At 25.6% G+C, this 17,814-nt stretch overlaps 1 protein-coding gene across 1 annotated transcript in view; it reads right to left on the minus strand.

Moving 5' to 3' along the window:
* The window catches only part of LOC136974879 (uncharacterized), a 29,161-nt gene extending 11,748 nt beyond the window's left edge, over window positions 1–17,413 (minus strand). Inside the window, exons 1-8 of the mRNA XM_067269853.1 lie at window positions 17,043–17,413; window positions 12,673–12,722; window positions 12,290–12,599; window positions 12,068–12,196; window positions 11,830–11,981; window positions 9,918–10,772; window positions 8,311–8,408; window positions 4,326–4,797 (exon numbers count right to left, since the gene is read on the minus strand). Of these exons, the coding sequence (XP_067125954.1) occupies window positions 4,326–4,797; window positions 8,311–8,408; window positions 9,918–10,772; window positions 11,830–11,981; window positions 12,068–12,196; window positions 12,290–12,596 (2,013 nt within the window). The 5' untranslated portion in view covers window positions 12,597–12,599; window positions 12,673–12,722; window positions 17,043–17,413. The remainder of the gene's footprint in view (window positions 1–4,325; window positions 4,798–8,310; window positions 8,409–9,917; window positions 10,773–11,829; window positions 11,982–12,067; window positions 12,197–12,289; window positions 12,600–12,672; window positions 12,723–17,042) is intronic.
* Between the last annotated feature and the right edge of the window lie 401 nt (window positions 17,414–17,814).

The raw sequence follows: 17,814 nt of genomic DNA on the forward strand, positions 1-17,814 counted from the left end.
AAAACTTGGATATTTCTAGGAGACCAGTTTTATCTTAAATTTACAAAAAATAAAAAAATAAAAATAAATAATGCTGATAGTAAATGAATCATTCTTTGATAATTACGGTATCATATTTTTTTACTGTGTTGGGAGTTTAAATTTCCTTAGATATTTGGATAACGTTCTTAGCTTTCGATGTGAAATTCTAGATACATCAAACAATGACTATTCAATAATTAATTATTGTCGATTAGAGAAGTAAAATAATTATATATGTAACTTATAGATAATGTTAGTTGACCAAATCCTGTGTTTCTTTCATATTCTTTAGGTTCAAAAGAAGATACGACTAAAATAGCCAATATATCACGAAATTACTACTCGAGATGCCATTGAAATATCGTCAATGTGAAAAAGATAAACTTTTTAAAGCCACGAGGATGGAAAGTGTTCAATATACAAGCAATTCTTTATTGTGTGATTGTCACAATGCCGGGCTGTAATGCTCTCCACCTCAAATTAGTAGTGTGTTGCTTCTGTACATCATACTTTACTGTTAGCAATAGAGCAGGTCATCTATCTAATTCCTTTCGGAGAAAAAGTTTTGAATTGAAATAACGTGACTTCCGGCCCAAAGCAGAAGTTCCTATATAGTTAATTGGGCATTTTTCCCCTCTAAGCTTACCATATCTGGGCTTGACTTTCATCTATCTAACACCGTTCTCGAGATTAAAAAAGGACAGACGCCAGACACGAGAATGGGAATTTATAGGTCTACAATTTTTTCAAATTGCAGCCCAATATATAGGCTAAAATATCCTCTCAGGAAATTAGCAATGTATTATCACCAACTTACCCATGAAATCACGAAATAACCACCTGTACGCAACGTAAGAAATATGTCCCTAGAAAACTAAGATATAAATATATTCATAATAACAAAAAACAATGTTGTTATCTTGAGAATATGGTCCCTTTAAAAATATAGTTAACATTTTCATTTACGAAATACATGTCCGATAATTAAAGAATAATTAATTTTATAACGAATTTATCAATGTTTACCCTACATGTTATGTGTTTATAAATGTACACAGTATGTATAAATATAAATATCTTATATATTTACTGTAGTGTACTGTACATATAATGTTTAAATATTTTGTTTTTTTCATTTTATTTTTCTGTTTTCAGTTGATAAATTTTGTTTCAAATATTTTATGCTGTAATTATTTTATAACATAACATCATTAATTGTTCTCATTTAATTATAAAACCTTAATGAACAATAATTGTGTCAACAACGTAAAACTTCACTAACCATTTATTTCTAAACAAATTATAAAACACTTATCATTAAACTATTTCTTAAGTAACATGTTTATACCAATTATTTTAATAAAAGAAAAAACTGTTTTGTCAAAATGAAAAATAACCTGATTTTTTAAGTAGATTTGTTATAAATTCAATAATTAATTAACAATAATCTGATTATAAATTAGACAATAGCTAGAGTTTAAATCAAATAAAATAATAATAAATTATTAAAAACTTTTAATCATATTTCATTTGCAAAACCATGTGAAATAATTCGTTCATTTCTTATAACTCATTAACTTGCATGGTAGCATATTTAGCCTATAATTTCTTTCAAAAATATTGTATGTAATAAGAACATAATTAGTTAATAATATTATTCAAGGAATAATATCAAATGACAATAAAAGATTCTGAAATAAAAATGAATTATTCTGTAAAACTTATGCTTTCATATAAACATATTTATTGTATGCATGTACTGTACATAAATTACAGAATTCTGTAAAAGCTATTGAAATATTTATCACGCAAAATTTAATTCTGTTAACTTCTTGATGTTAACTTAGAATAGAGCTATCAAATTTCGTGGAAATTATCATTTAATAACGTTAAAGTTGAAAAATATTGCTTATCTCTTAACAGATTTTGATATTTTCACTAATATTTCAGCTGATTCTAGTATTTCGAGTTTCGGAGTTATTTTCAAATCTAGTTTTTCTAGTTGTTTAACTTTTCGTAAATTTTCGTATTCTGAAATCTAGTTTTATCTTTTTCTTGTTACGATTTTTTTAATTTGTTTTTTTTTTCTTTCTATCTACAATAATTTATTTGTTAGTTATTTTGTATCGAAACTTGTTCTTTTTCATTTAAAAAATGATTGTTAAAATATAATAATAATTTAATTTAGTCAAATGTACAAAATTATAAATAGGATACTCCAAAAGTTAGATAACCAAGATAATGAAGCTTCTAAATCAATAATGCAGCTATTTCAAAATGTAAATTATTTAATATTTTAATAAATTTTCAAGCTGAAGCATATTTTCATATCCATAAAAATAAAGAATAAAGTTTATTAAAAATTATGTTTATATTCATTTCAGTATTCAGTAATTTTTTTAAGTTCTTTTTATTGTTCTATTATATTTCACTTTTATAACTTATTTTATTAGGTTGGTTCAAAAAAATTATTTTTTCCCAGAGGAAGTTAAATGTAACAATAGGTTATATATTATGCTGCACTTTAGTCATTAGTTAAAGTATAATAATAAAAAAATTTCATTAAAATACATCAATTTGTAATGCTCAACTTGAAACTGAAATCGTAAATTTCAGTTTATTTATTATAAAAATAATTGTATTTTCAAAAATAGTTTTTGAAAATAAAGGAATTTTTATTTATTACATTATTATTGAATATCAGTCAAATACATTTATTTTATTTAAGAATATAGTTGTATTATATAAAAACTATATTTTATATAAGAAATGAATAATTTTAATTTTTTTAAACTAATCATTTCTTATTATATCAGAATTGTTTTGCATTAAAAGTATGCTAAATCAGTATTAATAAATGTATGAAAGTATTTTTCCAAGAATTAATTATCCTATTAATTTTTAATAATAAATCATTTCAAGATAACTACTATAATTATTGATATATGTGTTTAAACTCGTCCAACTGACAATAATTTTGTTTTAGATATAAAAATCATAATTTTCAGAAACTTTTAAAAAAAATGATAAATAAAATAAAAACATTGACATTCTGTAAATGTAGGAATGTGAGAATTTTAATTTAAAAACAGCACAGTATAAAGGATTTTATCCTGTTCAGTGTATTCATTTGATTTTCCAGATGTTATTAAATGTTATAAATTTCTTCAAGCATACATTTTCAATTCTCTGAAAATGTTTCATGAAAAATTAATTGAAATTTAAATGATATAAGGAGAACAAACGGAATATTGTGTTAATGAAGTATTTTATTAGTTAATTAATTAATTGATTTATTGTATTAAAAATTGTAATGTGTTAATCAAATTTTATATTTAAAACTTATAAATTTAAATTTAAAATATCTGATTGAGTTTGATCGCATTTTCATATTACAGAATAATATAAACTAACTCAAGGTAAATATAAATATTTATTTTTAGAAAATTAAATTATCGTTAAATTATTAGTTTTTCGGCAAAATTGACCGGTTATCATGCTTTTCCTATATTGTATAGAATACAACATAGGTAAAGCATGGTGACTGGTCAATTTTGACTCACAGTTTTCTTCCATTTCTCAACGTCTTGACACTTAAGGACCTCAAAAATGTAAAGAGAAAAAAAACTTACAGAATTCTATATATGTATATAACTTATATATATGTGTATGTGGTAGGATGTATATTTTGTATTATATCTCAGGATTGGATCTACCAGAAATTTTGAAAGTTGGCAGGATTATTTCTATATATGGCGCATTGATGCTATTAAATATTGGTAATTAAAAGTCAAGAGGATGGGAAGATAGAGATCATGTTTCATCTTAAGTAGAATCAGAATTAATAAAAATTTTACTCGTTATTGGCATTTACAAATCATAAGTCTTTTGCCTTTTTATAATAATTAATAATATAAAAATGTGTGTGGCGCTATCTGTTATAAGATTTTTTAAATAAAATCTCTTAACAGATAGCATCACACGCAATTTTAACTTTGTGCTAATGTGTCTTACTGCTTTTTAAGTTTAAATATTTTTTAAAATGAAGAAATTTCTCACAATTCAATTGAATTGCTCCTCTTAAGTTTTGTTATTATTTAAATTATATATCTTAATACAATTGAAAATTATTTTATTTCCTAATGGTTCCCTTAACATACTTGTTCGCGTGCCGGGAAAATAGAGTAAGTTTTTTTTTTTTTTAATTAAATATTATTTCTGCTTCTTGGCTTTTAAATTTTTTCATTTATTAAAAATTAAATTTATTTGTTCTAGAAATAATATATATAATGTGAAAATCTTACTTGAAGGTCATAAACATCTCTCTTTTCACCTCTTGCATCTGGAGTTACAGAAGTGATGTTGAGTGATGATAAAACCATTGAGGCAGCTTCTAATTCTTTTGTTTCTCCTACGGAGATAACTCCAATTACAGATTCCAATTTGACTTTAGCATTGATATCTGTTTTATCAGATAAGTAGGTAACCAATTGATGAGTTAATCGAAGAGGAGAAGAACAAGTATCTATCACTACTACTCCAAGATCTATTCCTGGAAGATACGTGATATTAGAGTTTATCAGATTAATACTCCAAAGAACTGCTTCTAATTCTTCTACTGCTTCCGGTTTAATATTAGTACTACAATCCAATGCGTTACTTCCCGGTTGATGAAGTGGTAACAACACAGCAATAAAGATATCTTCAGCTTCACCCAAAGTAAGAATATTAGTAATTTCAGGATCAGTTGACTCATCAATTCTTGACTGACGATTTCTAAATAAACAACTCAATTTTTATACTAATAATAGATAAAGTATATATTTAAAATTTAATTATAAAATTTCCCTATTTATAATTGAAACGGAAAATGTACATATTTAAAAACACGTAATTTTTATATCAATTTTAAATTGAATAAATTCAAAACTTGAGTTAATTTTACTAACATTTCTTTGTGGAGTTAGTTGGAAAATAAGAAGAATAACTAATATTTTCCATAGGTTATATTTTAAAAATAGAATTCTATCAAAACAAAGTTGGTTTAAGCAAATATATTAACTCAACTGTATCTTAAAATCTGATATTTAATAACAACCTAAAAACAAACAAATTTTTTTAAAGTTTACATATCTCGAGGTTCTATCAAATCTGGTTTCGATATTAAGAAGAAATTAAAATATTTTAGAGTCGCAAAATATCATCCGTCGTAAGTGTTTAGATTTTTTTATTTTCGATAAAATAATTAGTCTCGATAATTCTAGAGAATTATCTGGGTTAAAAAAAAATTTGTATGGCTTCCAGACTACATTACATAGAATACATATTTTCATTTACTGAAACTGTAATTAAAATTATTGATAGAGTATGTTTTAAATGTCTTTGTTTTAAAAAATCACTCTCACTTGATAAATCATATTTGCATATCACTTAAAAATCGTTTTCAAATGATACAATATCCATTGTTAATTGTTACATTAATTACTGTATAAAATCAAAAAGAGGTCACAGACATTTTTTCATTCAAAATTGAAATTCTGATTAGAGACCAGTGTTTACCAAATGTGGTATTAAAATCTTACAATTAATAAACGTGTTTTTCGACATTTTCTGTTTTTAGATCCCAGAAAAATTTGAAATTTGTGAAAATGTCTTGTTTTCTTTTCGATAATAATTTTGCATTATAACTAATAAGTTAAGTCACAATCTTAGTGATGATTAACATTAATTGTTTAGTTATTGTGTCCTAGAAAATGTATGAATTGCTAATAAAATATACCTTGGAGGTACTGTACATTGTACGGTACATTGACTATATAAGTATAGGTATAGGTACAATGTAAGGTATAGGCAGGGCCGGATTAACACACTTTGGGCCCTAAACATTTTCTTCTTTCCGGGCCCCCTCTCTCACCCACAAAAAATAGAGCACACAAAAAATATAAAACAATAAATAAAACAAAACTAAATAATGTGAAAAATTAAAACAAATCTTAAATTTTTATTAATAAAAAATATTTAGTATACAACAATAAATTTTAGTTTTTTCTAGAAAAGTTTGAATAGTTTGTTTATAAATTTTAAAAAATTGAAATTTATTTTATTAAATGTTTAACAAAAGGTAATGTTTAAGGTAATATTGTTATTGTTATACAATAACAATATTACCTTAAAATATTAATCGTTTAATTTAACCTTTTTGGTTAATATTTAAATAATATAATATTTTACCCATGAAAGATAAATTGAATAATGAAAAAGATAATTTAAATAAAAGCCAAGATAGTTTTAAAAAAGTAAGTACTGTATAGTATAAAAAAGTATAAGTATAAAAAAGTAGTATAAATATAAGTATAAAAAAGTAAGTATGTTTTATATAAATATGAATATCCTTGATTTAAAAATTCAGAAAAGTAAACTATCTTATTTACGAATCTTTTCAAAATAGACAGTTTGACCAGGCCCTTCAAAAAACTGGGCCTAGACATTTGTCTCATTTGTCTATGCGATGATCCGGCCCTGGGTATAGGTATAGGTACAGTACATTGCCTAAAACCGACGCTTAGAATACTTCAAATATTTAACTTTTCGTTTTAGTTTTATAAATCAAATGATCAGCTAGATGTGTTTCGAGAGCTGACACCAATCCTCCCAAACCCTTAAACGTAAAGTGAAAAAGAAAAAAGATACAGATACGAGCGAATGACTATTGCGGTATTGATGATGTTAAGAAAGTAGCATATCTTGATTGTTATCAGTCAGTTTATATTTATTAATTGTATTTAAGCAATATATTGGATCTAACAATTGTAAGCATCTTAACGTATTACTTTTCTCGTTTTTTAAAGATGTCATTACTTTATGTATTTTAAAATTTTTAAATGCTTAGATGTTCTGTAAGAGCTGCACTGTATCATTCGAGAACTGCTTGCAGCACATGAGCCGTGCTTTGACTGTTATTGTATAAATAATAGGAGTAAATTACAGTTAAATAAAATAAAGATTTGAATAAGATTTTTAATAACTATTTTGAAGAAATACCAGTTTTTACATTTTACTTTATAAACTCACTTGATTACTCAGTTGCTACTTTTCTGTTGGTTAAAAGAAAAGTTCGTGGAACTGTTAAATGTTTGGCAAATAATGTGGTGCTTTATCAATTTACATTAATATCTAATATTATTTATTAATTTTTTCAAAAGTAACAACTAAATATAAAACAGAGATTCTTAAAATATGTTTCATTATATTCACAATTCATATTTATTATTATTATTCCATAATTCTGGAAATTACGGATTAAAACTGTTCTCAGAAAGCAGATTACAAGCAATTATAATAAACTACTTTCTTTTTAATCATAAAAATGTGGTAATTTTAAATAAACTGCAACATAAATTTTCAATATTTATAAAAAACAAAAAAACTAAACATAATTATGTTTAGTGATTCGAAATTAGTCAATCAAATGGAAAGCATTGTTAATAAGACATGTTACTTGCAGAACAAGTTAAAGTGTGTTACTATAACTATAATAAATTGGTCCAATTTAATAACCAGGATGGACTGCTAATATCCTAGTTGTATAATTCAAAAAGTTAAAAATATATTTTCTTAAATGAATTAATATACAGTATTTTATCAATATTATAAACTGTAACTACACATTTCAATAGTATTAAATAGCGCACACAATTTCTTATAAATGGTTTTTTGCATAGAATGAGTAACCAAGTGTCGCTATATTGAATCGGTCCAAATTGAACAGCGTACTGTAGTCTAATTTAAGAGAAAGCGTCATTTTAATTTAAACATTGATGCATTCGATAACCAAAGTATTTCATATAACAAAATATTAACAAATAAATGTAGCTTAGCATGAAAAATTTGTAAAACACTTGTAAAGCAATTCTGACGTATTACAAAGGGCACGTTGCCTGGTGAAACGGCTTTAATATAGCTGGATAAGCAAACCAATGATGTTAGTCCGTTTCAAATAAAACGAGCTTTTAACGAAAAGTTATGAGAACTTAGCAATCAACATAAGAAAATCATATAAAGAAGAGGGGGAAATACTAGTTTAATTGTATTGTACAAAATGCTATTTCAGAACAACAGATGGCACCTTGTGATTATTTTATGGTGCCTTTTGCATTGGTTGATGAACTAACTGCTATACTTCTCAACTGACTACATAGTTAATTTTCTGTATAGTTCAGAAAACTTAGCAATAGTACAAAATTTAGGAGTAGGTCCAATAGTCTAATAGTCAGATAATTTAATTCTTACCTAGTGCAATGTCCACATCCTAATTTTGAACATGTGGATGATATAGTACGAAAATCAGTATCGTAGTTAATAACGTCATCATCTTGATACAAAGCAATCTATAAAATTAAATTACTTATTAAAGTACATTTCAAATACTATTAATATGTTATTATACAGTGCGTGTATATTTGACGCTAATTTCTGAGAAAATCTTTGTAGTTACGTAATTGTTGTTGCATTAATATCATATGAAAATTGTACACAAGTTAAATAAAATAGTAATAAATAATTAAGTTAATTAAATGACTATATTTATCGACAGAATTGCGGCTTCAGATTGATTGTTTTTCTATTTTAAATTACTTTTATATAATATTAGAGAAAAATTAATATATTTTTGAAACTAATTGAAAAAATTATCTTTAATTAATCAAATTTATCAATTGAAAGTTTTTGTTAATTCTTTTATTATTGCATCAATTTCTTGGCTATTGAAGTAATCGTTTAGTTATTAAAATTTCAAACAACCTTGTTAAATGTTTAAAAATCCAATAGAGTACTTTGAATATTCTATAATAGTTGAATAATTATACAGGCTATCTATAATGTTTATTACGTAAATGCTAACTAATTAACTCATTATTTTAATGAATTAATGTAATTTCAATTAAAACTCTAATATAAATTTATTTAAAATTTATATTTTAAAAAATACTTTTATTTTTTTTTTAAATTGATCATTAAACTTCGCACATAATAAAAATGCTAAACAAATTAAATATTAATCGCTCTTAATTCCAATCAGATCAATAGTTTAAAATTATTTACCAGAAATTATATAATTTTAAAACAAACATTAACTGGTATTTTTTTATTTATATTGAATCAATTATAAAATGCATCTGTTATTTTATTACAAATATCAGATGACTGTATTGTTGTATTGCAAAATATTTTGTTGTATATTTTACCAAAAAATTACAACAAACATATTTTTATACGCATTCAAAAAATTGAATAATTTTTATACATAAATTTGTAAGTTTTATTATTGTCATATAAAGTGAGATTATGACAATTTTAAATAACTATTATAAAGTTAACAATAAACAATTACTATAATGTTAAAATAGCAATTTACTATAATATAATAAACGTAATTTTTTTAATTTTTAGATTATTGATAATAGTTTCATGGCACTTCAATGAAAATAAATGTTTTCGTTACGCATAATTACAGCCAACAAACTAAACATTTGTCGACAAAACAATCTTTATTAAAAATAATTTCATTCCTTGAAAAGAAAGAAACAATAAAAATCGTTTGATTAGCTTATTTCCATCCACGGTTGGCTGGGACTATCCATTAATGAAAATAGCACGAAACACCATATACAGAAAGCCATACGAACGGACATAATTACGCTATTACGAGCAGCCTAATTCTCACTAGGGTCGAACACATAAATGACACACAAGAAACGGTATTCTGATCTATACTACAATGACAAATTATGGGGTAATCTATCTGGTTCACTATTTTTATAAAATTTTATTTTACACTCTATTATACTTTCGCTTATGTTTAAGCGAACATTAAAATATTTAAACAACATTCTCCTTACCTTTTGATAAAAGACTTGTTCGTATTTATTCTCATTCTTGACAATATATCTATTAAGAGATAATTTACAATTTTCTAGTTTCCCAAACGGAATATTTTCACTTTTACGTCCATCCAGTCCCGAAGGACTCCGATCGATGACACTATGTTGAAATTCTAATTTGTTTAAATAGTTAGAAAAAAATTCTTCTCTACTTGTATGATGAATCATTTCACAAAATCCGGCAGTAGAATTACATTTATCAATCCACACAGATCTTAATCCATGAGCAAATGAAAAAATATTATTAATAGCAGATAAAACTCGAGAAGTACGATATAATACTTCTGATTCGGTATCGTGAACTGCGATATTGTTGCAATTTCGGCATCCTTTGCGCTGCATTAAATATTCCTGAAACCATATATCGTCTCTGTTGTTGAATTCTTGCGCGGGATCTTTCAAACGAGACCAATAATCTTCCAGTTCTTTAATTTCAGACGGATGCGGTGCCACTGAATACACTCTAGTATTATTCATTAGTTCTGCCAATTTTATTAAATTATTAATTGGGGGTAGCGATGAAAATAGCCATTGCATTCGAGATGTCGCATCTATCATTTCAGTCATAGTATGCAAAAGACGTTCTAATGCTTTTCCCTGAGCAATTACAATGATACCTGTATGAGCTTTCATTCTGCTTGCATGATAAATAAGTATCTTTTTGAATAATTTCACTTCCTCGGGCAAAACCGTCACCGATTTGACACACATCTGATTGCTTAGTTTTTTCATAATCCTGAGACTGTAGTCATTATTTTCGTACAAAATGGCAATTCGTTCCCATTGCAGAAATTCAGCCATTCTTACCAATACCTGTTACATAAAAAAGTTTATTTAAATATAAATTTGAGAGAAAAATAGAATTTTCGAACATATAAAAATACATTTATTATTAAAATCAGATTTCAATAATTAATATTTGTTAACCTGATTTACCGGACGATTTCATAATTTTAAATTTCTTAAAATAATTAAAGAATGCTAAATCTTCAACAGTAGTTTTGCTATAATAAATTAAATTTATCGATTAATATCGATAGACGGAATCAATTGTGTATCCGTAAGATATACTAAAACTTAATAAAATGACTTAAAACACAAAGATATTTTTTGACCAGATACTGGTATACATCTTACTGATTTCAGTCACACATTCTTAAACTATTTAACTCAATTTTATTATAAAAATTAAAATGTAATAGACTAAATATATTAGATCTATGAAAACACAATATGATATTATGATTTGCAGTCGCAGAAATATATTTTTTAAGATCTAAATCGTAATGAATAAATACAAACATATCATATCCAAATAAGAAAATATACCAAGCTTTATCAATACTATTACAATTATCAAGCAATATTCTACTTAAAAGTGCTTTATATAGACTTTTGTGTAGCTTGATACAAATGTAACAAAACAAATAAGCTTACGTAAAATTTGTTATATTCTTTATCGTCGAGGAACACGTTTTAGAAATAGAATAGAATTATTATCCATATTTTATCAAGATAATTCGTAGTTTGTAAATAAAGTTTTGGTGGAAGAAAATTAACAATGGATCAAAAGCATATACTTATAAACTGTTAAAGCATTACATCTTAGAAATTTAGTTTTTACAAATTCTAACTGATCACTTAAATATTTAAAAAAGCGATAGCAATAATTAAGTTTAATAACAAGTTCTGGTCTATGTTTAAAAAATAATAATAATTTTGAGATGTAAATATATTTTATAGAAACCGCTTTACAACTTGCTATTAAGAATTTTTCTTTTTTTCTTCTTTTTTAATGATCTATTCAGGTTTTCATGGATATCTGATTTCAATTTGCTATTTCAGCCAACTTTCGCTAATGATAGAATACTAATATTAGTAATAACTTTAACCGAAAACTCGCCTGTGCCAAATAATCTGCTGAGAGATAAGAATACTGTAGAGGTTGATGAATTAAGTGATATTCCTGGATGGATTCGACTAATTCAATCCTCTTGAGTGAGTTTGCTTCATCAATTACTCCTGAAATTAACCAATTAAAACACAATATTTTACAAATTTGAAATAAATTAGTTTATCTAAAGAAAAAAAAATTTAAGTTTGATTACCTAAAATAGGAATGGTGATATTTGATACAAAACTGCAAGAATTAGGTCCCGATTTTAATATTGGGAAAAGACTTGTCAATTGTTGAACGGCTAAATCTTGATGACCACAACTGTCATAGACTCTCAATCCTATCAGAAAATTATAATTTATTTTTTAACGTTTTTTTTATAATTTGATTTAGATGTCATTTATTTATTTCCTACGCTGGATATGATACCTACCAATCTTAATTCCGGGTATGAAAGATTCATACACTTGAAAACCATTCACTAAACCGGAATTTTGATTAAGTATAGAAACAGACCATTTCATTGCTTCAAATATGGCCAGTCCTTCTGGATTTATTTGGCCACATCCATAAACACCTTGACCAGGGTCATGAACATTTAGAATTACTCCAATAATGACGTCGGCATCTGGAAGCACATCTACGTGATCTACAGATTCACCACACGATTCTGATACAAATTCTTGACAGTTTGTAATTACTATCAATGTGTAAAAAGTAACTAAAATGATCTCATTCATAGCCTAGAAATAAAAACATTTTATAAACTTTTCACATTTCCAAGATATAGTTGAGATAGCTCCAATTTTTACTTACCTTTACTTTTTATTTTCAAATAAAAAAATGCATTATGAAGACTTCTTTATCTAAAAATATACAGAAATTGTATAATTTTTATCTTGTAAAAATTAAAATTTTATATACTATAATTAATTTGAGATATTATTCCATTAATTTAGGTCTGTAACTTTATAGTCCTACTTTTAAAATTAATCAAAGCTGATAAGCTTCAATATTGACGTGGCCCATTTTCAATATTGAATTATTTGATCTATAGATATTATTCAAGACAAAACCAGTAATTTTTGATAAATAATGTTGGGCGTACTTTCCTCATCTTTGGTAATGATTAACTAGTTCAATCGCTAATGTAAGAAAAACACGAAAAAATCTAAAATGAAGGGTTGGGCTTTTTAAATAGCTACACATAATAGAAATATTTTATGTAATTTTTCATATCATTTCAATTAAAAATATAAGCTATTCATTATAAGCTTATTTCAAAACTGTTTAATACTTATCTTTAAAATTGGATGAGTGCTTTTGAATGTAATATAAATAATAATCAAAAAATAAAAACTGAACTATAAAGATATTTTTTGTATAGTTTAAGTTTATTATTTGCTTAACAAATTCAAAAATCAACTAATAATAAAAAATAACATAGACAATTTAAAGATAAACATAATTATATATATATAAAATTTAGTAATTTATGAAATATCAATTAAATGTTTTAATAATATTAAATTATTTTTAAAAAATTAATTTCATTAACTTATTAGTTTAAGCTTAGTTAAGTTTAAGCAAATTAAGCTTAAACCAAGGTTATATTCAAGACCCAAATTTTCTTTTAAAAATAAATCGGAACTGAGAGGAAATTAAATAATACTTTACTTGCAAAACTTTTAAATGAGCTTATCTTTACCTTTCTATGAAAAATACAAGCAAAGATCATTACACTGTCTTCATTTGAGTGATAAAATTTGAACAATGATTATTGGCTTCAGTACTTTCACTCTCTCACAAAGGATATCCTGCCAAATTAAAGCAACCGTATCGCATTTCTATGATTTTTTTGTTTGCGGAGGATATCATTCCTTTGCCACAAAACCATTCATGTTCCCATCTATTTTGTAATCATGAGTTCATAGTGTCGGTTCATTTTTCAAAACAACCAATGATACTTTTTTCAAAACCATGACCTAAATAAAGAACATGTTCTTTCTGTTATAAGACATGTCGACCTTTTCTCATCAGTCACCACACCTGTTTAGAGCGAAAATTATGCAAAGTCATTGGGACAATTTTGATTTAAAAAAACCGCATCCAGAAAAATTTAAAAAGAATAATTTTTTATTATTATTTTTGTGCAGAAAAATGTTGATGTTGTTTTACGAATAAATGTAATTCACAATTAAATAGTTCACATAAATGAAAACTAGCTTTTGGCCTCGTTATACTTTAACCTTTCACCTTTGTTTTCTTCAGACATAATGACAAAGACTAGGTCAAGGATTCGATTCTTCATAGTACTTGAATCAGGCTGTTTATCCTCTGAATATAAAATTCCAGTCGTAACGCCGAATTTAACAAGGTCAAGTTTAATTTATTAATAGAAATATGTTTCTAAAACCTTACAAGTAAAATTTGATCCGCTCCAATTTCTGTAATATCAAGAAAGTAGCTTAAATTTAATATTTTAAATTGTTCGTTTAGTATTGCTGCTATAAAATTACAAAAACCTTTTCTGTTAAAATTTAAACTATCTTCTATTTAAATATTTATTTATCTTACTATTATTTTAATTTGAATAAAACTTCTAGTCAATATATTTAAAATGTATTTTAAAAAATTCAGATATATACTTTAAAATATTAACAATATGAGCAGTGGAATAACTAGCAATTTTATCTCCTTAAATGAAGTGCTATTAGTACGGCTGCAGAAACGATAAAAATTGATGCATATTCTATTATATCATATCATTATACAATAGCATGTTAATCTTAGGTGTCAGGTTTTACCTCAATAATCTTAAATAATATAAATATATACTTCCGTCAAATTAAAATTTCAAATTAAATATATTTGGTATAAGTGATGTCATACATTCTTTATCATCATAAACTTATCATTGGGTAATTACAATCATTCCACGTTGCTCTTTTCATTATTTTTCGTAAATACAATGAAAAATTTTCAGAAACTAAAAAGCTGCAAAAAAACTAACAACTATTCATAATTTTTTCTTATTTTTTTTATAATATGCTGTAATAATGCAGTGTAAAGTGCTTCATTTTGCAGCGGTAAGTGAAACCGGAAAAAATAAACTGTAAAAACGATCTAAAATAAATAGTAGACGTTTATTTAAAATTAATTGTACCTATCAAAAACAAACACAAATATAAATACAGATAAACTTATCTAGAATCGCACGGAAACAAGAAAAAATTTGAGATAGACAGGTTTCGAGATATAGAGGTTCTTACACAGTAAACGGTAATAGGTTTGATTGAAGTAAGGTATTTTATTAATACAATAGCAAGTACAATATATACCTGTGTTAGATATAAATACCAATAAAACGTTTTTGACATATCTTAACAGAAAGTTTGTAAACAATCGAAGAAAAGCAGCATTAATTGCAATAATGCACTGTATTGCAAGAGTTGTTTCTCGAAACTACAATTTATATTATCAAATGAAATTGAGCTTTGAAATTGTAATTGACATTTGAGTCCATAATTTGAAAGTTTAGGAAATATAGAGATTTAGGAAGAGATAAACATGGAAAATATATTGAATTTAGGCTGAAAATGCAGGAGAAAAAATAAATTTCGGGATAAACATGTTTGAGATAGACAGGTTCAACTGTATATACATATTTTTCTTATACAATTAAAAAAATTTTCGCTGTTCTGTTCTGTCGAAACAAAACAGCATAAATATGAGAAACAGTGCCGAGGGCCTGGTCTGGGCCCCTTATGTCATGGGTTCTTAAGTGTCGTTTAACAGAGCTTAATAATACTTATAATTAAATACGATTTAGTGGCGTAAGTTAAACAATAAAACAGAGACTTACTATAGGTCTTTATTGTTCAATTTTTAATTAAATACATATGGTATATTGTTTATTTTCTTAAATATAAGTTTAAAAACGAAAACATTTAGGCCTATATAATTGAGGCTTTTAGATACAAATATCTAACAGTTTAGAAATATATAGAAAAAAAAACGAAATGAATGCATTTATTGGCGAGAAAAATCGATCTCAAATCATCTTAAACAACAAAAGAACATCATGAAAATTATAATTAAGCAATATTATATTATATTATAATTATAATTAAGCGATATTATATTATATTATAATTATAATTAAGCGATATTTAAAATATAGGCCCTATTGCTTATACTTTTAAATACATTTTTAAATATCGCTTAATTAAATTATAAAACCTAAATTATATATGTCTGACTTAGAATTTTAAATGTACAATACCGCTACGTTTAAAGTTCTATAAAATATACGGAAATATTTTCCATAATAAGAATTTAAGAGTCCTTCCATAGAAGAAAGAATGAAATAAGTCTGTTCATTGATCATTAATCATCATTAATCGTTGATTCATTAATTTCAAAAATAATTAAAGACGAACTGAGAAAGCTATGAGTCCTGAAAAGTGCTAATCGCAAAAGTCCTTTTTCGAAAGATAAATAAAGTTAATAAAACAATTAATTAATTCACTTCGCTTTCATATAATTAAACAAAATTTCGAAGCTTTTCTGTTTTCCCGACCCGAACTAATAGCCGGAAGTAATAGAGAACTTTTTAACCAGGCCTAGTTAGAAAACTCCGTGAAAATCCCCTGAAAGCAAACATTTAATGTTTTTTATTATAGAATTTTATAAAATAAAAATCTGTAATAAAAAACATGTTTTCTTTTGTTTTGTAATTATAAAAATAACAATAATAACTTTCTTACATGTTTCCTTTAAGGCCAAATAGAGGTGATCGGCAAAGATTCCCAACCTTTTTCTTGTATTAACTCCACATAGAAAACATTCTTTTCAGTCGATTCCAATAAAATTTTTGTCACTGCCCGTATAGTAATATATCAAGTAAATTATTAAATCACTTAATGATTTCCCCACATAACTTATTTGAAAATTATCTGAAATTCACGAAAAAGTGTAATAAGTATCTGATTTTTCCATTCACCCCTTTCTAAATTTTGTTGCCCCTGGTGGGGAATCCCCGCTTTAAAGTATAATAAATTAAACAAGAGACTATAAGTACAATTTTATAAAAATAAAATTGTATTTATAGAAAATTCGTTAACCATTCACGTATAAAAGGAATGATTTAAAAAAATTCAATTATAATTTCACTGTAATCTTACCTAATCGTACGGCATCAATCAACAGGAAGATCATTTTCAAATGTGAATTTCGCATTATTATTAATAAATGAATAAAAATTCCCGTATAATAACGAATACTCTTCTATCTCGGGGAGTGTTTCCGTCACAAATCGACAATGGATAATAATTCCCGATAAGAAGACTTTCGTGACTCAACTCTCTTCGAGGCGTGTCCCAAATCGCTGATTTTAAATATTAATGACATCCTTTTGATAAACGAGAAGAAAAATGAGCGGATAAATCCAGTTTTCGGTCGAAGACGGACCGAAATAAAGAATAAAATAAAATAAAAAGAACGAGATTAAAAGCAGACGTCATCAAAAAAAACAAACCATCGTCTGCTTCTTTCATCTATTACGCATGCGTAGTCGGATGATTTATTTTAAAAATATATTTTATATAAATATTATATCGTGTTTCTATATTTAGGAAAATTTTTAACGCGACTTTTATGAAACTACATCAATTTGCTTACATTATCTGACGATGAAGAATAAAATAAAATAAAAAGAACGAGATTAAAAGCAGACGTCATTAAAATAAAAACATCGTCTGCTTCTTTCTATCAATTACGCATGCGTCGTCGGGTAATTTATTTAAGAAAAATAATTTAAAAATATTTTTGTATAAATATTATATCATGTTTCTATATTTAAGAAAATTTTTAACGCAACTTATAAGAAAATTAATCTACTTCCATAAATCATCTGACAAGTGACGTCACGGCGTTAACTATAATATGAATTTTTAA

The sequence above is a fragment of the Centruroides vittatus genome, unplaced genomic scaffold (assembly GCF_030686945.1).
Source record: "Centruroides vittatus isolate TY-2023 unplaced genomic scaffold, ASM3068694v2 contig_358, whole genome shotgun sequence".
In the NCBI taxonomy this organism is placed as follows: domain Eukaryota; kingdom Metazoa; phylum Arthropoda; class Arachnida; order Scorpiones; family Buthidae; genus Centruroides; species Centruroides vittatus.